Source organism: Lygodium microphyllum, chromosome 4 (assembly GCF_053477565.2).
Source record: "Lygodium microphyllum isolate KBCC chromosome 4, Lygodium_microphyllum_v1.1.10, whole genome shotgun sequence".
Taxonomy (NCBI): domain Eukaryota; kingdom Viridiplantae; phylum Streptophyta; class Polypodiopsida; order Schizaeales; family Lygodiaceae; genus Lygodium; species Lygodium microphyllum.
Window position 1 is genome coordinate 175,269,638 of NC_141138.1, and position 27,222 is coordinate 175,296,859.

A 27,222-nucleotide genomic window follows, 5' to 3' on the forward strand; every position below is an offset into this window, starting at 1 on the left:
TCTATATCTTATCTCATAGTCGAACTCTTGGAGGAGTTCGGCCCATCTGGCTCTACGCCCTTATAGATCCGATTGGTGGCCATTAAGCCACTTCATGCTTTCATGATCCGACAAGATCAAAAGTTTAGCACCGTACAGATAGTGCCTCCATTTCTTCATTGCATGTACTATTACATACAATTCCCTCTCATAAACGGAATAATTCCGTTTTGCACGGTCTAATTTCTTGCTTTCAAAAGCAACCAATCGACCCTCTTGTAATAAGACCGCGCCTATTGCCCTATCACTGGAATCAGCTTCAACCACAAATGGTTTATCGGAATACACAATTAATAGTATTGGAGTTGCAACAATAGCTACTTTAAGTTTTTCACAACTTTCATTTTGGTCTGTTCCCCAATTAAAGCTTTTCTTTTTCCCTTTAAGTTGGTCCGTCATTGGAATAGCTATCTTGGCATAATCTTGAATGAATCTACGATAAAATCCAGACAAACCTAGGAAGATTTGCAACTCTTCCAGGTTCCTTGGAGATGGCCATTCAATACTTTTTTTGAATCCATCTTAATTCCCTCTTTCGAGATAATATGCCCCAAATATTTGACCTCTTGTCCGAAGAATTCACATTTAGTTTCCTTCGCATAAAGAAAATGGGTTCTTAACAATTGAAATACTAATCGTAAGTGTTCCAAATGTTCTTCTCTTGATTTACTAAAGATCAAGATATCATCCAAGAAGACTACTACAAAGTGTCCTAGATAGGGCTGTAACACACTCACTATTCATCAGCTTCATAAATGTAGCTGGTGCATTTGTGAGGCCAAAAGGCATCACCAAAAAATCACAATGCCCGTATCTAGTACAAAATGCCGTCTTAAAAGCATCCTAGGCCTTAATTCTTACTTGGTGATAGCCTAACCTTAAGTCATCTTGGTGAAGAATTTTGCCCCTTGTAATTGATCAAAAAGATATTCTATTCAAGGCATAGGAAATTTATTATTCATAATCAACACAAAGTCGCATGAAGCCATCTTTTTTCTTGACCATAAAATTGGCGAAGCCCAAGGTGAATTGCTGGGTTGTATAAACCCCTTATCAAGATAATCCTTGATTTGTCTTTCGACTTCTTGGTGTTGTGTTTCACTTAGCCTGTAAGGTGATTTAGAAACAAGGTGTGTATCTCTATCTATGTCAATTGGGTGATTTATATCACCCCTATCTGGTGGAAGGCCACTAGGTAAGTCAAATGGAAACACATCTTTAAATTCATCTAACAAACCACTTAATTCATTATTTACATTCAAATCACAAGCATAAGAAAATTGTTGCTTTATATTACAAGAAGTAAAAGTGTCTGTACAGGGAAGGACCATAACATGTATACCTCACAAGCTTCTTTCTTCATCAACTTCTGTACTTCAAGGCAACACATCAGAGGGTTATCAGATACTTCATATTCACCTTGAATCACAAAAGTCTTACCATCCCTTTCAAATTCCAATGTATTATGATGATAACTATTCTTTAAGGATGATTCCAATCCCCATAGCCACTTCCTCCCTAGAACGATATCGGCCATTTCCATATTCATAATTTGGAAATCAAGCTTATCTTTATATCCTTGGATCTCGATTTCCAAACTGGATACCATTGTATCCCATATTTTGTTATCCTGACCTCGCATCATACGAACAATATATTGATGCTCACTCTTTTGTTGGGGAAGTTTCAGCTTTTTGACAAGTGCATAACTTATGAAATTGTGGGTGGCAGAGTCATCAATCATGACTCTAACCCTCTTCCCATCTATCAATCCATGCACTCTTAAGTAAATCATGTGGCTTGAAGATAGGTTGCCACATGGAAATTGACATACAACACCTGTGTTGTATATCCTTGTGCAAGACTTCTAAAGATTTAGCCTTTCATGCCTCTTTAATTCTAAGGTTTGCACTACATGGATTTGTTTCTATTTTCCCTTGCCCTTGTCCTTATCCTTTCCTTTATCTTCCCCCTTCTTTCTTTGAGGGCAATTCCAAGAAACATGGTTAGGGGATAGGCAATTGAAACACAGCCTTTCTTTTTTGGCCTTATCAAAGTCATCTTGACTTAGCTTCAGCCGTACATATTGTTTCTTTTCAAAGAGTTGTTTCTTACCCTTAAGGAATGGCATTTTCCTTTTGGATTTACCTATAAATTTTGAGGCCTCAAATTCCTTTGTCTTGGGCTCTATGTCGGTGGGACTAGTGAGTGCACCTGGATGCATATTATCTTCATTAATTAATACAAATTTAATTGCCTCTTCAAGTGTCTTAGGTGAACTTCTTTTCACTTCCTTTTTACAGGCCTTATCTAGTCCCCTTATAAATCCTCGTCTTTTGAAATTCATCTATTTCTTCCAATTTCAGGATTATCTCATGATACTCCTCAAGATATGTCAGCAAAGGTCTTCCCTTTTGTCTAACAAAATCCCAATCTTCCCAATTTCTTTCCATTTCATTTTCAAAAATGAATTCTTTCAAAAAGACCGATTCAAATTGAACCCAAGTTTCAGGTATTTTATTTGCCTCCTTTAAAGTTCTTCACCATTTATATGCTTTTGGTCCCAAGGTTAACATAGCCTCCAACGCTTGGAGATGTAGTGGAGTATTCTTTAATTTGAGCAAATCCTCCCATTTTTGGAGGAAGTTAAAGATAGTTTCTTTGTTTCTATCTTTTTCCTCCCCATGAAACCAAGGGGGTTTCATATCTTTTAACACTATGCTATCCCTCAGCTTTTGGTGGGGTTCCCTTGGGTCTCGCATTCACATCTACATCTTTCAATGAAGATGGAATATCCGAGGCCTCTGCTTTACTTTTATCCCTTTCAACCCTTTCTAATAATAAGGCTAATTGGGATTTTATTTTAGTGAGTACTTGAGTTAGCAACTCCATTTGAACCCCTTGTGCTTTAAATCATCAAATTGCTCTCATGTAGCAAAAAATTATTCCCAGTGTTCTTCTTGCATTTCAGTTTCATGGGGGATCCACCATAGGGTGGTTCCCGGAACTAGAGCATTCCATTGCACCCTCTCTCTTTTTCCTCCATCTATACACTAGAATTTGAAAGAAAATATAACAAATTTGCAAACAAAGGTGGGGCACTTCCCTGTATTGCATCCGCTTCATTCCAATTTTCAGCATGCTAGAAATTCTCGAAATTCAATGCGGTGTCCAACGCTATAAAAAGCTTCCACGAGCAAGCCAGTTGAAAATTCGTCTTCTTTCTGGTTGCGAGATCGCAAGCACCTGCATTAGTTAGCTACTCCCGACAAAGTGGGTATTAGGCTCCCACAATGTGGGGTCTTAGCCGCAGCGAGAATATCCCCCTTTTCTCTACATCGGGAGGACAACTCTTTCAGGTCTGCGGCTTGGATTTATTGTGTCGCCTGTAACTCGAGGAGAGGAAAAATTTGCCACCGGAGTGGTGGATGTCACCAGCCACATGTACTAAGATTGCAGGGTCGCTTGAACAACCCCCCTGTCATCAGCCATGTGTACTGAGATCGCGGGGTCACTTGGACAACAGCCCTTAGCAACATCGCCCGTCTCCAAATTACAAGTGGACGAGATCGTTGCCGCCTGTCCCCAAGTCACGAGTGGCCCTTAGCAACGACACCCATCTCCAGTCGCGAATGGCTCTGATACCAGTGTTGCATGGCAGAACTCCAGTTTCAATCGCCTAATGTAGGGAAGCACGAGAGGTTGTCGATTTCCCTCCCAACCTCGCTTAGAAAGATGCAAGAAGGAGAAAAGCGTGTCTCTCCCTACCCACCGTCAACTTCTAATAAGTTATACTAATTTTATAACTCACTTCCTTCCTAAGCCCCCTGAACCCTGTACGGGCGCCCAAGGCCCCCGGACGGTCATCTCTCTTGTTGTTTCCCCATAAGTTACATTTATTAATGTAACAGTTTTACTTCCCCTCTTGCCGATATCTACGGCCCGCAAAAAATATATGCCGAGTAGACATGAAACAAGTAAATTGATGATGCATCATTTCCTACGGCCTCTCCACCGTTGGTGAGAATGAAGCAACCGTATTTTGTCCATGTAGCCCGAATAGGATCAAGGGCTTTAGCAATCCTCTCCTTCTCTTCATCAATCTTCTTCGTCCTCATGACATTATATGTAACACCGCTCCATCCTTCACATGGGTCCACATTGGTGATGGTTCTCACCATCTTTTTCCATTGTGCATGCTTTAGGACATTGAATGCAAAATTACACTCGATCATCGGGCATGCAATCTCAATATCCACTTGTCATTGCCTTTCTCTAAGAAAAACAACCAATTCAAGCATATGACGAAGAGCTTGAGAAAGAGAGGATTGTCTCGCATGAGCCTTAAATATTTGCCTTTTACCAATGTCAAAGTCGAAAACAGATGTGGAGTCGACACCACCAATGGTGGAGGCTTAACCCGCATCGGATGAAGATACGCCTACATTTGAGGCTTCCTCACAAGTAGACATAGATGTGGATACTGTCACCAATGCACCACTTTCTCCTCCTCTAGTGAAAGCCCCCTCTCTCATCTTGGCAAGAATCTCCTCCGCATTGTGTTGAGGGATCGCCTTGCATACAACAACTTGGCCCCCCGTCTTGGAAAAATGTTGAAGAAGCCGAGTCGTACCACTTGTGTAGCACTTCCCACAATACTTACATATCCAATGCTGGGAGTTGGACTTCTTTGTGTCCTTCTCCACATGGATGGCGTGCAAGTTGAAAGCCTCATGCTTCTCGCATATCATGATGCCAATTTCCAAGGTGTCAAGAATCTCCTCCGCATTGTATTGAGGGATCGCCTTGCATACAACAACTTGGCCCCCTGTCTTGGAAAAATGTTGAAGAAGCCGGGTCGTACGACTTGTGTAGCGCTTCCCACAATACTTGCATATCCAATGGTGGGAGTTGGACTTCTTTATGTCCTTCTCCACATGGATGGCGTGCAAGTTGCCAATTTCCAAGATGTCAAGGCAAGGCTCAATGGAGAGAAGAGAGTCAAGACTTGTCACTCCGATCGACAATCATAATGATGCTCGAAGAGGGAGAAAATGAAAGGTAGAGGTGAGAGTTAGAGCTTTAGAGACTTGAAGACCCAGGAGAGATAGGGTGGGGAGATGATGCTTCAAGAGAGAGGGCATGGGGGGAACTTGAAAGAACAATTAAAAGGGAGAAAATGAGGGGAAGAGTAGATGATGCTTAAAGAGGGAGGGGCTGGGTTGTTGATGCTTCAAGACAAGAGGGTGGGGATGAGCCTTGAGGAGAGAGTGAGACTTGAGAGAGACTAGAGTGTGCAAGTTAGGTCCAAGGCCACAACCCGTCTCTTTTTGCCAAATACTGCCCCGGGCCCTCACAAAAATATGCTGAAATCGTGCTGCATAACCGATTTTTGTCCACAGGATGAATGGCAAAAATGCACCAAAAATATCGCATGAATTCGTACGGTACGAATAGGTATGGTACAAATCCATGTGTACGCCATACAAAGGCAACTATACCCTTTTGGTATTCCAACTCCCCTTGCTGTCCAAAATGACCTAACATAACATATGGCCAAATGAATGACCTAGGCCAACAACTAACACCGGATTCTACCAAGTTCTTATACAACATAACATATAGCAACTTTTGCCTTTGACATCGCTTGCTTTCCTCAGGTCCCAGGCTTAAAAATTTACTCTAGCCCCAGTTACACCGATCAAAGCTGGAGAAGTTGAGCAGTAAAACAGCACAAGATTTACGGCAAAATTCACGCTGATCAGCTTGGGGTACACATAACATCAATCCTCCACAGTATGTTGCTTGGTCAAGATTCGAGCTAGGTAAGCCTCTTTGATGCTAGAAGCTAGGAAAAGAAGATATGATTAAGATTGATCCATGGAAGCTTCTATAGAGAGCTTATAGCAGCAAATACTTGTGACACTCCCAATCAACGTGCTCATGGGCGAGGAGCTTCAATAGGTGGTAGCAAGGGCATGGTCATTCGGAACCCTCCACATTGAGGAGGGGTGATTTGAGTGGCTTGCAGACATATATAAGCCAAGGCTCTAGTAGCTCACATCTCGTGCATCATGATGACATCCCCCCCTTGCCTACACAACCGACACCTAGGGAGCCATCATTTGATAATGATGGTAAGCTCATCAATGAGAATGAGTATAAGTGTCTCATCATCCGATGCCGAGAAGTCTATCTTCAAACTCTCAATGAGAATGAGTATTAGTGTCTCATCATCCGATGCCGAGAAGTCTTGAAACTCTCTTGATAAGCACTCTGATGGTTCTAATGATGATGCCTCATCATAGATTCATAGGTTTCTCTTTTGTATCTACTATCATTGTATCCACATGCCACTATGATACATCATCCATGGACCATGTATGTACTAGACTCTAATTGTATCGTATATTATGTACAACCCATCATGACCGCAATGGCCACCCTCGTGTATTCATCTTATTTTGTAATGAAATGGCTATTTCCACTTTAAACATATATTCTATCATTTAATGATTTATGATTTTTTTTAATTGTGTCAAAAAAATTTGTTGTGCTAATATCATACCGTACGTTATAAAATCATAAGATACCATTTAGTACCGTATTTTATCATACCATACCATATCTTACCTTTCATACCTAACAACTATCCCACAACATGTTGCAATTAACCTTGCAACTTTTATGACACCACCACCACCATCAGATTGTTTAGAGCCGGATCAAAATCAACAAGTACTAATATCATACCGTTTGTTGTAAAATCATAAGATACCATTTAGTACCGTATTTTATCATACCATACCATATCTTACCTTTCGTACCTAACAACTATCCCACAACATGTTGCAATTAACCTTGCAACTTTTATGACACCACCACCACCATCAGATTGTTTAGAGCCGGATCAAAATCAACAAGTACTACTATCACACCTATTGCAAACATTGCATCAACCGTGGCATCAACAATGCCACATGTTGCACGTAAACAGAGCACACTTCATGATAGTTGGGATCCCAAGAAGAAGAAATAAGTGGATACATCAATGGCATGTTTTTTCTATCAAAACCACATTCAATTTTTTACGACCAAATCAGAGTATTTTAAATTGATGTACAAGAAGATTTATAAGTATGGCCCTTTATATATACCTTCATCATCGACGAAGACCTTACATACCACTTTGCTTGACAAGGAAAAGTGCCTCATTTAGCAAGCAACAGTGACTAGAAAGAGCATGTGGACTAAAAATGAACTTTCATTGATTGTTGATGATTGGAGTGGTACAGGCAAGCAATCCATTCATGGCATGGTTGCTTATTCTTTTGGGGAGATATATTTAATATCTTCGCATGATGCATCAAGGATAGAAAAGTCAGTAGATATACTTGCAACAGAGTGGGTCACAGGTATTGAGCTTATTATTAGCCCAAAACATATTGTTGGATTTGTTGAAGATGGAAAGCTCGTAAACAAGGTCGCAAGTGCTATCATCCAAGGATAATATCCACATACCACAATTTCATATTGTATGACTCATTGCTTAAGTAACCTACTAAAGGATATTGATAAGCTGTCATGGATTACACCTGTCATAGAGCAAGGAGCTCAAATGGTTAGCTTTGTTTTAAATCACCAGTTTCTTCACCATCAGTTCTCTTTGTGGTCGAAGAAGGCGCTTTTAAAATACTCTGATACCAGGTTTGTCTTTAACTTCTTGATGCTAGGTAGATTAAGAGAATGCAGTGATGCCTTGAGGCAATTATTTATTGGTGATGAGTTTACCTCAACAGCATTGGCAAATACTCCTATGGATATCTTATGCTTGGAGAACGCAAATAACTCCACTTTTCGAGATAATGTAAAGCAAACAGATGCTATGGTATCACCTATTGTGCATTTGTTGAGGGTTATGGATGCTACGTAACCTTGCATTGGCAAGGTATATGAAACTATGGATAGGCTAAATGAAAAGCTTCAAGAGTTGGTACCAGATGATGAGACATATGAGGAGATACACCATTTAGTTGTAACGAGGTGAAACTCTTATAGCTCACCCATGCATGCAGCTGCATTTGTTATGGATCCTAAGTCCCAAGCAAGGATCAAGAACAACACTGAGGTTATGGATACATGGAGACTAATATTGTCTCTTCTAGTGTCTGTAGACGAAAGATCAAAAACCAACTTTCATATTATAGAACCTTTCGGAGTTCTTTTGGTTGTGAGGATGCACAAGAGAATCGTTGCAAGATTAGGGCTTTGTAGTGGGAGGACTATGATTCGGATAGTCTTGAGTTGCAATAGCTAGCCATCTATATTTTGAGTCAATCAGTTAGCTTCTCTTGTTTAAAGCAATTGTGGAGTACATATGCTCACATTGATTCAAAGAAGAGGATCCGTCTTGGTGTGGAGAGGACAAACAATCTGGTATTTGTTAGTGTTAATTTGAGGATGTTATGTAACAATATGATAGCAAAGTTCGATCCATTCACAGAGTGGAAGATGCAACAAGAAGAGAATACGTGTGCTGATGTTGAGGAAGATGCAACAATTCATGGTACACATGATGATGAGACTGGCACTTCTGGAGTAGCTAGAGCAATCTCAGATCATGATAATAATCTTTGATTTACTTTGTTTATAATGAGTCTCATGATACATGTATATGATCATTAATGACAGTGTGACACTTGGGCTGTTGTATCATACTAACATACTATTTGTACTTACAGTCTTACAATTGCCCTTTGGGCTATTTTGGCATGCCGCATTTTTACTTTAATCTAGAGATTATACTTCATATTTATAGTCTTTTTTGGCAATGGACATGTCCTTTTTGCCAAGACTTTAAAGTTTAGTTCATTGTTCATTGTTTTATGGCATATGTATTACGCATTTTATAATTGACTAGCTTGACTCTTGAGCCTTGTAAGTTGTAATTCAATTTATAATGACTAGTTTTAGAATAATGCATGATATCTTTAAAGTTAAAACTTAAAATGATTTGTCGTTGTCGATTACATACCTTTATTTTAATACTCCACGTGAATTATGAGTAAAATATTAATGTTTTTCATGAATTTTAAATATTTAATGCCATTTTCGTTCCCATGTCCCCATTCCCTAGGTTTGTCATCCTGTTCACTGCCCCCGTCTCCGTTTCCCATTCTCGTTCCTTGTTTCATGTTTCTATGATACAACAAGTGTTTTTTGTAATTAATGTGAAGAAATATTATAAGAAACACCAACATTTTGGGGTCATTCAAGTGTCAACTCATCGCAATTTCAAGGGACATTCTAGCCCAAAATGATACAGTATCTATGGTGGTTTTTGAAATCGATGTGAAAAGAAATACTACAAGGGCCCGCTACCATTTTGGGGTAACTCAAGTGTCAACTCCTCTCAATTTCAAGGAGTATTCTAGCCCAAAATGGTAAAATATTTGATTTTATAAATATTATTTATTTTATGAAGCTATTACTGATTAAAATTTGCTACGATGCAAATGTTACAACCTAATCTTGGATATTGGACACTTGATTTGCCCAAAAACTAGCACCCTTGCAATATTTCTTTAACTTGTATTAACAAAGGTTAAAGAATACTAAGATCAAACCTGATCTCCTTTAATCTCCAATACATCTTACTATCCATAGAAACCAATAAAGCCTTCAAATCAATTCGCCCCTTGGTTTACTTGGGGATTGGCCTTTAGACTAGTCTTAGGGTACCCAAGAAATCACAACAAAGTCTCCCCAGCTCCTTAGCGTCTGCTAGCTAAAAACTAGCCAGTAAAACCTTCAAACCAATTTACCCCTTGGTTTACTTGGGGATTGGCCTTTAGACTAGTCTTAGGGTACCCAAGAAATCACAACAAAGTCTCCCCAGCTCCTTAGCGTCTGCTAGCTAAAAACTAGTCTCAAAGGTGAGACCTCTTGTGTCCATAGCCAATCCTAGTATTCGGAGTACATAAACAACTCCTTGGTAAAAAGTTTCATAGCAGCTTACCTTGGCAAAGATCTACCACACATCTCCAAGCCTAACCTGTGTTGATATAACCTTAACTTAAAATGCACACTCATTCAAATAATCCTTTATAGCATCAACTTTCAAGCAATTGTTGAAATACAATGTACGCATTGGAACGATCAAACCTAATGTTGTCAACCTATAAGAGTCCTTGATCAGCTATTGCCTACCTCTTGTGCATTCAACCTCCACAGTAGACACCTACACCAACAATGAAATTGATTGGGCCAATTTGTTATTCGAGAAATCTTGAGCATTTATTAGCCCTTGAAATTGCACCACTCACATTAGTGGCTAATAAAATATTCTAGACCAAAATCTATCACCAAGCACTACCTAATACTTGTCCAATATAGCTTAGTACAACTTTTGTCTTTGATACCCATTGACATATGTCCAATATAACTTATTAAAATATTCTATGCCAAAATCTGTCACTAGGCACCACTATATAACTTATGGCAACTTTTGCACCCATTGACATCTTGCAATCCTTGTCTAGACATGGTAAAATTATAACTAACTTACACATCACATGTACACCTCACATTTACATATTTGACTGACAACTTAATGAAATGCTACACATAGCATCAAAATTTCACATTCTCGTGACAACTAGTTTCATGAAGGGAGATCTGTAAAACTGAGGATAGAGGAAGGAGGGGGAGGGTGGGGGGTGTGCACTCTCTTGTGGTAGGGATTGTTGTTACGAGGAGCCTCGTTGGTGGAATGCCCAAAGCAACCATCCACCTTCGATTGAGGCTCCTAGGAAGCTCAAAGATAAAGTCCATAGCAATGCTTTACCAAGGCCTATCTAGACATCTTTTATCTATCATAATTAACTTTCTAACATAGAATGCATGTTCTAACAAACTGCTCAACATCATGTCTCAAAGAATGTCAATAGAAGATGTTCCACCGCTTGAACTATAGCATCAATATCTATATTATACCATGCATATAGAGTATGATAACTCTTAATGATCGCCTTAGACCTCAACTGCTTTGTGATACACAGCTGTCCATGCATCATCAAAAAACCATCTCTAAGCACAAAATGCTCATACCTCTAACCATTGCAACTGATCATATACATTCGCAAAATCCAAATCAATGTCATACTAATCCTTCATAGCATCCAATTCAATGTGATATACCATAGTGACAACCGAAATCTAAGTCTTACATGACAATACATCAACCATTGCATTCTTTATCCCATCTATGTACACAATCTTAAAGTGAAACATAGATAAGAAGTTAACCCATCTTAGAGTCAAAATAGAGCACAATGTCTAATGGTCTATCTACATTGTGAAATCAATCCCTAAAAGAAATTGTTTCCATATCCAAAGTGCATGAATTACAGCAAGCAATTCTTCCTCATAAACCTGCAAATTCCTTTCTGCACCATGGAAAACACAACTCTAATGTGCCACAACTCAACCATCACGCATTAAAACAACCCCTATATTGTTCCCACATGCATCACACTGAACAACAAATGACTTTCTTAGATCAAGCAACACGTGACAAGATCTAAATCCCTTTTTTCATTTAACTTCTCAAATGCTGAAATTTCCATTGTTGTCCACTTATAAGACACACCCTTTTTCTGCAAAGTATACAATAGAGATGGTATCTCAGTAAAATTGTACACACACTTTCCTATAATAGGAACATAGACCCAAGAAACTAGGGATCTTATGCACATTCTTCAAAGGCAGCCATATGCATATTGCCTCAATCTTTGTAAGGTCCATACCAATGCCATCAACTCATGCAATGTAGATCAAAAAGTGAAGCTCATGCAAGAAAAACTCACTTTTCTTGTCATTTATAACTAGCTTGTGCTTATGCAACTCATTGATAATTGAACACAATGTCCAAATCCTTTGCCTCATTCTTTGAGTAGATAATAGTGCCATCAAAGAATGTGCCCACAAATCCCTAATCTAGCTTGAAGATACGATCCATCATCTTATTAAATGTGGCAAAAGCATTTGTAAGCCCAAAAGGCATAACACGAAACCCATACAACCCAAAAGATGGCTTAAAAGCTGTCTTAGGCACATCCTCCGGTCTAATGTGAATTTGATCATATTCACTTTTTAAATCAATACAACTGAATATGGCTACCCCCTACAATCTCATCTACATGACTCATTATATCCTCTTGCTAGGCTACACTTACCTTGTAGGGTGGCTTATTAGAGTGGCTACTTTCAGGCATAAGATCTATGCCATGATCTTCCAATCTTTCAAGCAATAGCCATCAAAAAGTGACTGAGGAGAGCAATTAGCATACATTTCCAAAAATCAAATAAGCCAAAAAATTGATAATGCATGTTTAATGTATTTTGATGGGTCATATCGTAAACCTCATGAAGCATCATCTAAGGGTGTTGTATTCTATGATTCATACGAAACCCTAATTAAGAAAGAAACAATCAAACTTGGGGTAAGAAGCAATAATAAAGTTAAATATGCCACCTTGTGAACGGAGATTTCAATGGCTTTAAGAATGGGAATTAGAAGCTAAAGGATTAGAAGAGATACCCTTCTCATCGTGAAACAAATCCTTGGGATTTGGAGAATCAAAAGATGAATTTTCATTACTTTAAAAATAACAGCAACCAATACAACAAGTACAGATTCCCCTTTCAACTTCATATCCAAAGTATGGACCTTCCCTTATCCTGAATAATGATCACTATAGTATATGAATCAATTGCTATATACACACGATGGCACCAAGGCATACCAAGCAAGACATAACAACTCTCAAGCGGTGCAATGAAAAACTTTTCGCTATCCACATTCCTTCAATGTGCAAGTGTAAAGGGAGAAGCCCGAGTAAAAGCACAAGCAAGCAGGAGCAAGAGAGATGCAAGCTATGAAGGATGGACCAAGAGAACAAGAGAGAAAGACATGAGATGTGGAAACTCCAACAGTAATAATGTGTGACCGCCTTATTCATAGTTACTGGAAGAATAAAGAATAAGGTAACAATGATAGACGCCCGCAACTTACAATATACAAGTGTGCTAGAGCTGTAAGTATAGTGAAGTGTAATGAATACACGTGCGACATAGACACAGGCACCTTTATCCCTAATAACCTTCCAATTAAAGGCAAATGTGTCTCTAGTGAGAAGAGAACAAGAAAAAAGTGACAACCCTCAAGTGGTGCAATGAAAAACTTTTCGCTATCCACATATCCTTCAATGTGCAAGTGTAAAGGGAAAAGCCCGAGTGAAAGCACAAGCAAGCGAAAGCAAGAGAGATACAAGCTATGAAGAATGCAACAAGAGAGCAAAAGAGAGATGTGAGATGTGGAAACTCCAACAGTAACAATGTGTGACCGCCTTATCCATTAGTTACTGGAAGAATAAAGAATAAGGTAACAATGATAGACGCCCGCCACTTACAATATACAAGTGTGCTAGAGCTGTAAGTCTAGTGAAGTGTAATGAATACACCAGCGACATAGACACAAGCACCTTTACCCCTAATAACCTTCAACTTAAAGACAAATGTGTCTCTAGTGAAAAGAGAATAAGAAAAAAGTAACAATGTACAAATGTATATGGAGCACAATAGCATAGAGGAAAGACCTCATCTCATCCTATGCCCATCATCTTTCTAAGGAAGGAAAAATGTTTTGTTGAGAGACTTTTAATGGGCAAATTTGCAATATTTTGGTCTATTGAGATCTTGACAAGCTCAATGGACTTATCCTCAACAACCTCTCTAATAAAGTAATAACGCATCTCAATGTATTTTGTCTTTGCATGAAAGACGAAATTTTTCTCCAACCGAATAACACTCATAGAATTCGATTGCGATATAAGAACCACATCGGTAATACCAAGGTCACTAGACGACCTAACCAAAGAGTCTCCTTACAAGCCTCGGTGACTACCACATACTCTGCCTCGATAGTTGATAGAGCCATGCATTTCTACACCCTCAACATCCAAGAAATAGCACCTCTAGCCAAGGTGAAAACAACCAAAGATGGACTTCCTACAATCTACATGTCCTACATAATCAGAGTCTGTGTATCCCACAACTCTTCTATCTTGGCCACCATAACATATGTATATATCTGCTATGCCCTTAAGATACCTCATGATAGCCTTCACAGCATCCCTATGCCATCTGCCAGTGAGAGCCATATAGCGTACCACAACTCCCCCTACAAATGCTATGTCAAGATGAGTGGCTATCATGGCATACATCAAACTACCCATTATGGATGCATAAGGAAACTTGGCCATCTTGACCTTCTACTCATCAATGTCAATCCACATGACTAACCTTCACATGAGAAGGTAAAGGGCAACCAATCGGCTTAACATCTTGCATATGAAACCGCTCAAGGACCATTTGGATGTACTCCTTCACTAACAAGTAAAGGAGTCTCTTAGAGCGATAGAGCATGATACACATCCCAAGAATATGAGGCATGTCCCATGTCCTGCATCTAAAAGTTCTACTTAAGCTGACTTTTCAAGGCATCCAACTTATCATGAGCTCTCCCAATAACAATCAACATACCATCCATATAGAATACTAAAATCATAAGGCTATCATTACGAGCCTTCTTTATATATAAACACTGACCCATATCACTACGGATATATCCCTGTGAATACATAATAGCATCAAACTTATGATACCATTTCTTACATGTCCACCTACAACCATAAAGGCTCATTCTCAACTTACATACTAGGTATTCTTTGCCTTTTTTCTCAAAGCCCTTAGATTAATGCATATAAATCTCATCATACAATGTAAGAAATTCATCTTATAAAGATCCAAATCTAACTAAGCAACCAAGCCATTACCAAGTGTAAGATATTCATCTTGACTATAGGAGAAAAAAATTTATTAAAGTCAATATCATACTCTTGTTTAAAACCCTCAATAATCAATCTGGCCTTATATGCTAGCTTAGGGTCTCCAAGGATACTTTTCAACTTGTACACCCACTTATATAACAATGCACGCTTTACACTAAAAGAAACCAAATTCCACATATGATTTTTTTTCAATGAGTTGTACTCTTACTGCATGGCCTTCCCCCAAGAGTAACTATCACCTTTGTGCATGGCCTCATCATAGGTAAGAGGCTCACCAATATCTATCACTATAACATAGTCCATAGAGAGCTCAAACCACTCAAGAGAACATCTATCTCTAGTAGAACTTCTCAAAGCAAGTTGTGGGGCTTATACATATTGTCTAACATCATGGTCATGGATCACTGAAGCATCAGCTATAGGTTGTTTAGTTGGTTGTATGAGAGCAAGAGGCTCCTCCTAAAATATCACCTTGTGTACCTCAACTACTTGCTCAACAAGCTACTTATGCATTTTCTCCTCATGAAAAACAATATCTTAATTCCAAATGACCTTCCAAACTTACGGATCCCATAGACGATAACCCATCTCACTTACATCTCCATAACGAAGAAATATGCACTTCATTGACTTAAGATCCAACTTACTATCCTTGTCCTTGGAAACATGACAAAAAGCCTCACAACCAAAGGCATACAAATAAGTGATTTTCCAAACCGTACCTCCTCTACAACTTGATAGTCAATAACAATGCATGGGAATCTATTAATCAAATATACAGTAATAGTAATTGTCTCAGTCCAAAAATGTTGCAATAAGCTTGCTCAGCTAAGGACTCTCTCCTAAACCATCATATTCATACACTCAACCATACCATTCTAGGGTGGAGCATATGTATTAGTCAACTAATGCTTAAAGCCCTTCTCATCACAAAATTGCTCAAAGACTTCAGATACATACTCACCCCCATTGTCAAATTGTTAGCATTTTAGCCTATATCCAGACCGATTCTTAACGAGAGCAAGTCAACATTGAGACATAGCCAATACCTCTGATTTCTGCTTTATGGGACATACCCAAACCTTATATGAGTAATCATCGATGAAAGTAACGAAATACTTCACGATACCTAGCAACTGACAAGGCATAGGTCCATAAATATTAGAAAAAACAAGAGCTAGAGACTCACCCATATGTGTAATGTCAAACTTTTTATACAAACTGCGTGTTTGCTTGCCATGAAGACAATGATCACATGAATCAAAACATTTATAGTCAAGGGACAAAAGATAATACAAAAAGATAAGCATTCTCATTTTCTTTAATGGCATGTACCCAAGGTACTACAGCCATGGCCAAAACATGGTCAATAGCCCCAAATACAAGTAAGGAATAAAGAGCATCAATCTTGGCACCGCATGCAAGAACAAGATTCCCACCCGTAATCTTCCATGAGGAATGACCAAAAGATACAAAGTAACCAGCATCATTCAATTGTCCAACAGAGAGTAAGCTTTTAGTCAAGGACGAAACATTGCGTATATCGTACAAAGTAAAGATACTACCTGAAGCAAACTACAACTATACATCTCCAATACCAACAATATCCAATGCGATATCATTACCTAATCAGACCGATCCTATCATGGTGCGATAACAGTAAAACTACTCTTGATGAGGGATAACATGAAATAAAGCCCCTCAATCAATCAGCCAATACTAAGCATAAGCAAATGAGACATCAGTCAATTAGAAAACATCAAGAGAAAAAGTTGCAAGTACGTTATCATCATCCGAATCAATAAGCACTATATTAATCTCTTCAATCTTGACACTAGACTTACTGATGACAATGCTACGATCATCATTTTTTTCTTGCACTTTGCCCTTTTCCTTTTCCTTACACTTATCATCAAGCATTTTATGGCATTGTGATTGAATATGACCTCGCTTCCCCTGATAATGACAAGTCAATGAGGACTTACGACCACGAGACTATCTAAATAACTGAGAACGGCACTTTTAAGAGTCTCTCCTACGATAGTCATTACCGCTCTCAATATCCTTACTACCTTTCATTGTCAAAGCATAAGAGCTATGAAAAGCATTAACATTCTTTCGGTTAGCTTCTTCATTCAATAATACACCCTCTATATCCTGCAATATGGTTACTCCTGTAGCAAGTAATAAACTACAAATTAAAGTTTAAATTGATTCAATAGAATCTCTCAATATTTTCAATTTCTCAACAAGTTTAACCACTACTTCGACGAAAAATTCTATATTTCTTATCGTTTTGATAATCGACCTCTCCAAGATTCATGCAATGTAACCAACAAGAACAATGATAAAAGATACTCCTTAAAGTCAATCCCTTGCAAAGACAAGGGACTGAAAATAGAATAAAACTCATTTAAGTAGACAGTCATGGAAGTCCCCACCTTCTTAACGAAGGCCCATGAGTTGTTTCAACCGATACATCTAAGAAGCACGGCTCTGCTTATCATAAACATCATGGATCCTCTCCATAATTGCCATGCAATCTACCCTTCAAAGATTATATTGTAAAATATCTACTTAGAGACCAACAAAATGATTGTAAATTTACATAACTCATCTAATTTAGCCCAATCCTCTTCGTTAAAGTTTTTGAGCTTTATGCCCTTGTGTCCCAATGGCTTAATTTGCAATTTCTGCACCAAAACTTGTCATATCTATCCCTTGCAGTAGTTGTAATTAGTGCCATCCAATTTGTTAATCTTAAAGATAGCACTGTCATTTGATCCAACAACCACCATGTCAACAAATGAAAGCATAATACAAGAAGACAAGCTACTGTAAATGGCTGCAAATCAACCCCAAATCACAACCAAGACAAGGTCTAAACAAAAAAAAACATCAAAGTGTGAGGTTGTTCACTAACTACCAGTAATGAGCTATCAAATCAAAGCATCTGCTCTCATAAAGAATGCATAAACCTGCAATTGCAACACTACTATGATAAATACAACATTAAATCCAAGATCAACTGTGGACAATCAATCACGAGAATCCAAGCTCACATTGCTAGGTGTCCTCCAACAAATATGATATGTACGAGCAACTAGCAATAAAGATGCATACAACCAGTACTAAGGTTTGTCACAATCTCGATGTGTTAGTAAACCATACATCCAATAGGCATAGACATCATGCATGTAGTAGGTCTCATGAGAAATAAAAGAGAACTGCCAAATGCACAACCGACTGAGCAAGGATAATGAGGCTCAATATGTAGCCAAGCAGTGTGTATACATCACTGATATCACTCTAATAGAAATAAGTGCCAAGTCGAAAGCATGAATCAAATCAGCCCACTAAAGGGTAACCACATCCAATAAGTATCAAGATAGCATGTATATAGCCCAAATGAATCCCATTGTTGCAATTAAAGAAGCTCAAGCTCAACTGTATGAATCCAAAGCTCAATGCAAATATCGAAGTGTCAAGTGACTCCCACTGAAATGAAACCGAGTGCCAACTGAACAGACAAGCTCAATAAATCATGTACATGAAATCCAAGATGCATGAACCATAAGCCAAGAGGATAAAACCCAATAAAATCTTCAAGCCTGTATGTAACAATCACTGTAGCAACCAAAGCATGTAAAACCACAGCTTTTTCTTAGAATATCCCTCATTTTTTATTTTCCATCTTGCTACCTATTGGGACAATCCTTAGCCATATGACCCTCCTGTTCACAAACAAAGCATTTATTTGCAACCCTCAATTCCCAACATTGTACAACTAATTTCCAACCCTTTCCTTACTGTTTTGACCTCTTTTCAACCTAATTTTCAGATTTGCCCCTATTCTCAACCTTCGATATCTTCTTATTCGGCTTCTCTTCACTATCTTAGATAGCCCAAATCTTTCCCACACAGCAATGCATTAGCTATAGCAACAGTTTCTATAAGCTAAGACATACTAGACATGGTGAATTTAATGCAAAAATCCCTAATTCCTTTTGACAACCCACATACATACTTTTCCACTTGCTCATGAAGAGGAACCAAACTATAAGAAGTCGCTGGCAGCAAGGCATCCCCAAACTTTCTATTATACTATTCCAAGCTCTTGCATTGTGTTACATCAAGCTTATTCCAAGATGCCATAATGTCCACCTCAAATGTACAAGTCAACCAATTCAATACAAACATTTACTTGAATTGTACCCATGTTGTAGTGCTTCACCTTGCATTAAGAGCATGGACCACCACTACAATATATTCCCCTGCAAGAAAGTGACTGCCTTCTGAATTTTGAGGATTCAATGAAGTTTCCTCCCAAATAGACTACATTAGACTGCCCAATAAATGTCAAAGCATTCAACCTATCTTGTACACCATTGAAGGATTCAAACTTCACCCCTTTTTCACCCTCATCATGGTCTTTTACTGCCCCTTCAAGAGTCAAGTTGTCATACACTACTGGCTGCTGCAAAAAGGAGGCATTTGTTGTATTTGCATCATAACCGACACCAAAAAAAACATTTGCATAACCAGCACTCATTCCTTGAGTCCCATAAGCACTCGGGGGTGCATATGCATTACCAAACATGCCACTTTGTGCCCTAGGCATCATGCCAATGCTGCCATACATGGGGTTATGCATATTATCAACCATACCCAAATACATTTGGCCTTGGACACCATGTGTTGGTGGAGATTCAAGGATTACAAACTAGAGTTTTCATGGTTGCATAAGATCGAGTGAAGACTAGTGTGATTTGTCCTATCTACACTAGCTAGGTAGGGGACATGCTCTTCGAACATGGAGTGTGGGAGTGCGTTGAACAATGCACAGCTTGCTCTCTCAGAGCCACACCTTGGACATTTCCTTGATATTGTTACATAAGATTTAAATATCATTTATGCCTTTGGGTTCTCTTATCTTTCTCCACTTGTGCAATTGTACTTTAGAAGTAAGTTAGCCACAAAGGCGAGTCAACCACTCTTTGGCAAGTAAAGCTCTAGTGCAAATCCCTGTATGCATCTTGCTATACCTGCAACATCTTCTAGCTCCAATAATTATTGTCAGCATTCGTCTTCCCTTACATCTTTAGTTGGCTACTCTTAACAATGTACGAAGTAAGATCAATGGCCCATGGTGAGAAGAGAAAGGTTTGTGTTATTTCCTTCCATGTTGCCTTTGCCATTTTAGCAATCTTCATGCTGTCTACTACACATGTTCATGGATTGAACAAAACTTAAGCCTCTTAAGAGTCACAGATCTCAATATTTAAAAAAAATTATTGCTTCCTAAAACTCTTGGTCCCCACAACAAGGCTTTACTTTGGTTAACCAAAAAGTGGAGAGAGATCAAGGGGGAACACTCCCCAAGTTGATTTGATGGTATGATTACATATATGATTAGTCATTATGGATATAGGCCTTTGAGGAAGATATCCTACAAAAGGGCATTTCGCTTTCTGTTGGATAAGTGCGGACACATGCTCTTGAGTTTGCAAAAGCAGAAGAGGCATGCATCTTGGGCAATCACGTGGTGGGTACAAGCAAGGAGAAGATTGTGTACAAGGTCCACATTTCAATGCACGTGGTAGATTGAGGGAGAATGACTAAAGCGAGTATGGTGTAGCCTAGGAAAGCAAAGCTCTTATGGACAAGCTAGGATGAGGCAACAGAGCCATGGAAGAGAACACTGGCTGAATGTGTCGTGAGTACAGATGCCGCTGTTTTGGGTGAGAAATGCTGCTCATAACTAATGTCAAACTGGCTGGAGTTGTCAAGAAAAATACAGCTGCAGGTGAGAGCACTGCAGGAAATGCATGAACTCTCTGGGCTGAGTACAAACAATTCAAGTTCTCCCCTACCCTTAAGACCGGAGAATGTAAAAGTGTAACTGGGAGACAAAGCTGGCTGAATCTGCAGGGAGTACAGATGCAGCTGCTCTGGGCCAGAAATGCCGCTCAGAACTAATGTCAAACTGGCTGGAGTTGTCATGAAAAATACAGCTGCAGGTGATGCAGCTGTTTTGGGCCAGAAATGCTGCTCAGAACTAATGTCAAACTGGCTCGAGTTGTCAATAAAAATACAGCTGCAGGTGAGAGCGCTGCAGGAACTCACTGGGCACAAAGACAATCAGGAAAAGGAAGGAAACTTACCAATGAAAAACAACATAATGCAAATGGAAAATCCAATGACGTGGGAGAAAATTTATGGGCAAGTGATATTCAAGAGGTGTGTCTAGAGAACTACTACTGCCAATAGGCTTCTCTTACATGCAAGTGTGAATAGTCTGCTGACATTCCGTTACTAGATAATTGAAGAGTCGAAGGTTGTGAGAAATAAGACTAGAATATCTATACACATGTTCTCGATGTACTTCAGCCTTTCGATACCAGAGATGTTAAAAAGAAAATCCAGGATTTGGTAGCTAGCCTTCAGCCTGTCCAGCAGGACCAAAAATCTGGAATCCAAAATTGAACAACAATTCACACTTTATAAAAACAACTTCCATGCTATTATGGGGTGGAATGATTGTCCCTCTGAATAGAGTTCCTTGTTAACAATTTAATTTATTGGGTACTCAACATGGTTGTTTATGGAAATGGATTCCTAGCCATTACCAGTTGCCTCACTCCCAGGCAGACGTACACAAGTGGCTACCAAAATTATGAAAACGAAGACCTTATAAGCTGATACAGCATGAAAATGATGGCCATACCAAAAATGCTGCATTTTCGATAGTGGACTGAATATCTTTAACTCAGATCTTGGGGGTAATGTCTTCTCAACCTACAAATAGCAGCTGTAAGCACTCTAGGCAGCTTGTTTTCAGAATTGACTGCAGGATAAAAACTTACATCCACTTTCAATCGCCGTAGACAGAAGGTCTTTAATAACACATGTGCCTTATCGAGTGTTTCATAGTCACAAACAGAATCGTTGAAACTGTAGATTTTGTCAAACAAAGAACAATCGGTGAAGATTTCTGGAAACAATTGATTGAAAAGTGCCCAGAGTTCATGCAAATTGTTTTGCAAGGGGGTCCCAGTTAGAAGTAGAAGGCTCTGCACCAACAATTGAAAGAATATCAAGGTCATTCTGTTACATCATATGCAAAATGATAATATACTTGAACCATCTCTAGCTCTGAATACTAACAAACATACCTGTCGGTTTATATGACGAATAGCATCGGTGATGATTGCATTCTCATTCTTTATCCTGAAAAAAGAAAATGGTCCACAATAAGTCATATTGCTAGATAACATGCAAAACAGGTTGTACTGAAGCAACATCCCAAGAATGCCCTACTTGTGTCCTTCATCAAGTACTACATATCGCCAATGAATTTTTGAGCGAAGAATCATCTGCCAGAATGGGTTTAAGAAGCTGCTCAAACCATTGAAAATGTCCCGTGACAACTTGGCTCAAGAAAAAAGCACAGAGTTACCTTCATGTTTTGAGATGTAACCATTTCGTAAGTTGTCACAACCACATCAAAATCTGTCGATTTAGACAAGACCTCCCTGACAAGTTTGAGGTCAATAAAAAAGAGTTTGCAAGCAAAGGGGAGAGGGCATGCTGTCTGACCAACTGAGGTAGTAATACCTGCGGAAACGTTCTCTCTCTGCTTTGTCAGATGAGTGAAGACGAATAACTTTTAAATCTGGGCACCAGTGCTGAAATTCCTTTAGCCAAGATGATAAAACTGATAAAGGGCACACTACCAGATGTGGACCTTCCACGTGCCGCTCGTACTGGAAGCATTGCAGTTTCATAATTAGCTTGTTGAATCAGTGAGGCAGGCCAAGAAGAGGCATTGACACATTTGCATAAAGCTTTCAAGATAAAGAGCCCAAGTTTCAACCTTAAGATAGCCCAAGAATGAAATTGTTTGAAGTGTTTTCCCAAGGCCCATTTCATCTGCAAGGATTGCACTGTCCGAACAGCCAAAGGTAGCATTAGCAAATGGTCTTATCCACATACAATAGGCTTTTGTTAAGAGGGCCTTGCAGATTGTACCTGAGTCCATTGTCGAACATTGAGACCAGAAAAGAGAGGCCTTCTAGCTGATAGTCTCGCATCTCACCATTCACAATGCACTTGGGCTGCCTGGTGATTTGTGATTTTGGAAGAGGTTTTTTGAACGGAAGGCTAGCTACCAAGTCCTGTATTTTCTTTTCAACATCTCTGGTAATGAAAGGCTGAAGTACATCTAGAACACTTGCCATAAAAACCATAGCCTTATTCCTGGCGACCTTTGAATCATCAATTATCTAGTAACAGAAGTGGTGTCAGCAGACTATTTGCCCTCACCCATACCCATAAAGAGAAGGTTATTGGCAGTTACGGCTCACTAAACACACCTTTTGATTATTACTTGCCCATAAATTTTCTCTCACGTGATTGGATCTCCCATTTTCACTATCTTGTATTCCATTGCTAAGCTTTCTCCTTTTTTCTGGCTTGGCTTTGTTTTCGATGCTGAGCTTTCTCTTTCTCGATGTGATTGAACTTAACAATGTATCGTAATTTCTATCTTCAGTGTAGACACTGGGCTCACTGCACAAGCACAGCGGTGCAAACAGAGCCAAACTCTTGGGCTTGAGCAAATTTGAAGAGTTCAAGCTGAACCATTGTTGACAATATAAGAATGTGGAAACACATCTCTAACCCTTATGATAAATTTGGAAGAAGGAAAGCAGTTTTTGTTTGGCAACTCTTTGTCATGCCTTCTTACATCAATTCAAACAACAAGGCATAGAGATTATTCCCTGCAACAAGACGTTCTTGTATGCTGGAACAGCGGTGACCTGAGTGAAGTAAGATTTCTCAAAGAAACCACCAAAGTGATCCAGGAACGATTATGCCCCAAATAATGAGAATGTGTGTTTGAATTGAGCAAATGAATGGCACTAGTGAGGGCACATGCGCACGTAAAATGCATAGTAAAGTAGTAGGAATCGTCTGCACAGAAATATCAAGGCACGAGAAGACACAGGCAGCATGCCCGTGATAAGCATAGTACCAGAAAGGAACATTGACGACCAACATAGTTAATGAGAACGTGTAATACCACCAATGTGCGTGCCACAATGCAGGTATTGATGAATACCTTGCCCTCTCTTCCACGTTAAGTTTAACCTTTCAGAGAAATCAACATCAAGATAAACTCTTAAATGAGTGTTACGTACCCCTCTTCAAGCGTGTAAGTGTTCAACTTTAGGACCTGCACAGAGGAAGGTGTCCAATAAGGAGACACATGGTTACCATACTTGCCCTACTGCCAATGAAAACCGTACCGGTTGACCATTGATGTAAACTATATTTGACTTCCGAGCTCGTTCGCTCCTCCTTGGCCCAGTTTCTTGCACAGGAGTGTCTCCCATGCTAGCAGAAAACAAGAAACCGACTGCCAAAACAGAAATAGCTTCACAAGCAATAGAAGAAAGCAGACCAAAGGAAGCTCGTTCTCTCTCTCTCTCTCTCATGCACGCGCACAACACAAAAGGAAGCATGCGCATGCACAGAACGAGTTGGCGACAAGATGTAACAATGAAAATGCAGGAAAAACAAATAGCAACGTGACATGCAAAGGCATCATTTGGCGGGATGGGGTACATTGCGAAAGTACTACAAGTACCTCGGCCGTCTGTTCCTTGTAATCTGACAGATGACGATCGTCTCCGTCTCCCGAGTCCCCTTCTGATACGACTGCCTCGACAATGAGTATAGGGAGGCAGGAGGAAAGAGAGCCCGGAGAGAGAAACTCCCGGGGGGGTTTATAGGGGGCTCCATAAAAGTACCATCTTTGCTGGTGTTAAAACTTCCCTACCAATATTCTTACTAGCTGTTGTACGAGGCACGTTGTGTCTTTCTGTCGACCTTCACTGTGTTCACACAGACTGTCTTTTCCGGCCCTCTTCTCTCTCTCTCTCTCTGTGTTCCCCTCACTGATCATGCGTGCGACCACGCACACGTGCGAGACGAGCCGGAGAGGCGAGCCACTATTCTCCCGCCATCGCGGGTTTTCGTAAGTGTGTTCTTTATCAATTAAATCGCATGAACAATGCAAGCACTTAGACGGAGTCGAACGTTTGTGAATGGTTATTAGACCATTCCCACCGCTATCACATTCTGCCAACCCGGTACGAAATCTTTCTTTTCTTCTTCTTCTTTCTGGCCTGCCCCCTCCACGGGAAAAAATTTTTGAGGAAGAGGAACTTGGAAGCACATCCTTTTCAACATCGTCTCAGAACGAAGTTTTCTCTATTAAGAGGGTTATTTCATGTATACATTTAAAAAATATAACTATATTTTGAAAAATTTGAAGATGATTTATCTCCTTCTAAAGAATTGACATTGATTTTTCTCAAGGTCAACAAGTTCTAAGTTGATGTGAACCTGCCTTTTCCCGATGAACGCCGCCTCCCCTTAGATTGGTAGACGAGACTCATTTGTCAACTAACTGCATTTTGATTGTTTGATCGGAAAGAAGTCTAGAAGTTTTTGAGCTACAACCCAATTCATCATATCAATAGTTAAAAAGTTTTGTATATTTCTAAACAAATATTTGAAATGCTAAAAAATGCATGATAATAATTATAGCAATAGCATATACCTTTAAGTTTTATTGAGATTTTTACCCATATTTATTTCATTCCATACCAAACAATGAGCCACTACCCTACACCACTCAAGGTGCCCACAACCCTCAAGGAGATGACTTCGTTCCTCGTTCAATCACCAAATTTGGTCTATCATGATCAAATATAAGAGTTGCCCGCCTAGATACTTGAGCATGGACAATATAAAGCAATGGTGACATAGTTCTATGATGGATATACTCTACATCGAAGGGGTGGTTTGACACCATATATGATAAATGGATCCTCATGAATGACAAGCCCACAACTAGTCACTTTAGTCAACTTCTAATCTAGCTCTCTTCGTTAGACTGAGACAGATTTACTTTACTCATTAGATCTACATTAGACCAAATAGTTCTTTTTACTTGACTATTCGTCTATTATTTTTGCTTCTCGTTTGATACATGTCTCAATTTTTTGGCATATTGTGATGAGATGTCACCTATAATTGCAAAACACGCTCAAGTCTTGTAGGTCTTTAAATCCTTTCACTCACATCTCTCTCTCTCTACAACATCGTCTATTTCTATATAGCAATGTTGATTTGGTGCATGCAAGGCACAAGAATGGCATATTACACAAATTTTCACTCTCTACTTTATTGATTTAAGAGACCTAAGTTGATTCAAGTTTCCATATATATAAGTGGCACTTTATCTACGCATCCATTGCACTTGAAGAGGCCCTTGATCAACAAATCACACATCTCAAACATCAACAATATGATTAACCTATGTGCAATATTGATGATTAAACAATGCCAAACAATACACAAATTAAAGCCATCGCTGTTGAATGCAAGAATCTAAGATTATCTAAATCCTTCGATTCAGTTTGAATAGACTCGTACTTCTAAAAGAATCATGTGGATCCACCTATTTAGAATGCATGCAAGTAAATTGATTACAAATGCCTTCTAGGAATATGTGTTTAGAAAGTTAGTTGTCCAACTTGGAAGCTTAATAAATCGTGTTTAAGATGTATTGCCAAATCTATGTGAAGCTAAATGATAATGTGTTTGATTTTATAGGAGCTATATTTGATAGCATACAATGACAATCATTTGCTTCAAATTCTAGAATTGTGTTGCCTTCTCTTGATGATGAAAACATTGATATTATCATACATCTAGAAGTGAACCACAATAACAAATGTCAAATAAATGAAACTATCAAAGTTTTTTGCTTCATTTCTCAAATTGGTTCTCTTCTTATCAAAATGGGTATAGCAATTATATTGTCCCAACATTGAAGTAAACTCTACAATGTCATATTGGCATTCGTACAATTAATGAGCAACTACTAGAGGCTGTTAGTTATGTAGTTGCTAATCATGTCAAAGGATTGTATCTGAGAACTTGGGAATTGTTTTGACGCTTGTAAGTAGAGAGTTCTTAAGGAGTGTACACATGAGGGAAACATTGGAAGTAAGACATTGAGTTTAATGAGTAGGATTGGAGTTGCATTTGGACATAAAGGTACAAGAAGTCAATACATGATAATTTTTGCCCAAGATTAAGTTTCTGTTAATTTAAGAGAAAAAAAGTTAAGCTATTGTATTATAACTAAACCATATTCCTTACCACAAGAAATCTAAACAAATTTTCGCCATAA

At 39.0% G+C, this 27,222-nt stretch overlaps 1 protein-coding gene across 2 annotated transcripts in view; it reads right to left on the bottom strand.

Annotated features, from left to right (window-relative positions):
• The window catches only part of LOC148037936 (uncharacterized), an 84,560-nt gene extending 59,543 nt beyond the window's left edge, over positions 1-25,017 (bottom strand). Inside the window, exons 1-12 of one of the 2 annotated variants that reach the window (XM_087676965.1) lie at positions 24,604-25,017; positions 24,263-24,372; positions 24,155-24,189; positions 23,327-23,522; positions 22,983-23,236; positions 22,828-22,897; positions 22,569-22,717; positions 22,411-22,486; positions 22,272-22,327; positions 22,127-22,181; positions 21,818-22,024; positions 21,679-21,749 (exon numbers count right to left, since the gene is read on the bottom strand). In XM_087676965.1, the coding sequence (XP_087533091.1) occupies positions 21,679-21,749; positions 21,818-22,024; positions 22,127-22,181; positions 22,272-22,327; positions 22,411-22,486; positions 22,569-22,717; positions 22,828-22,897; positions 22,983-23,236; positions 23,327-23,522; positions 24,155-24,189; positions 24,263-24,349 (1,256 nt within the window). In that variant the 5' untranslated portion in view covers positions 24,350-24,372; positions 24,604-25,017. Of the gene's footprint in view, positions 1-21,678; positions 21,750-21,817; positions 22,025-22,126; positions 22,182-22,271; positions 22,328-22,410; positions 22,487-22,568; positions 22,718-22,827; positions 22,898-22,982; positions 23,237-23,326; positions 23,523-23,634; positions 24,101-24,154; positions 24,190-24,262; positions 24,373-24,603 lie in introns of those variants that run through there. The other variant, XM_087676966.1, reaches the window with a different exon arrangement.
• Between the last annotated feature and the right edge of the window lie 2,205 nt (positions 25,018-27,222).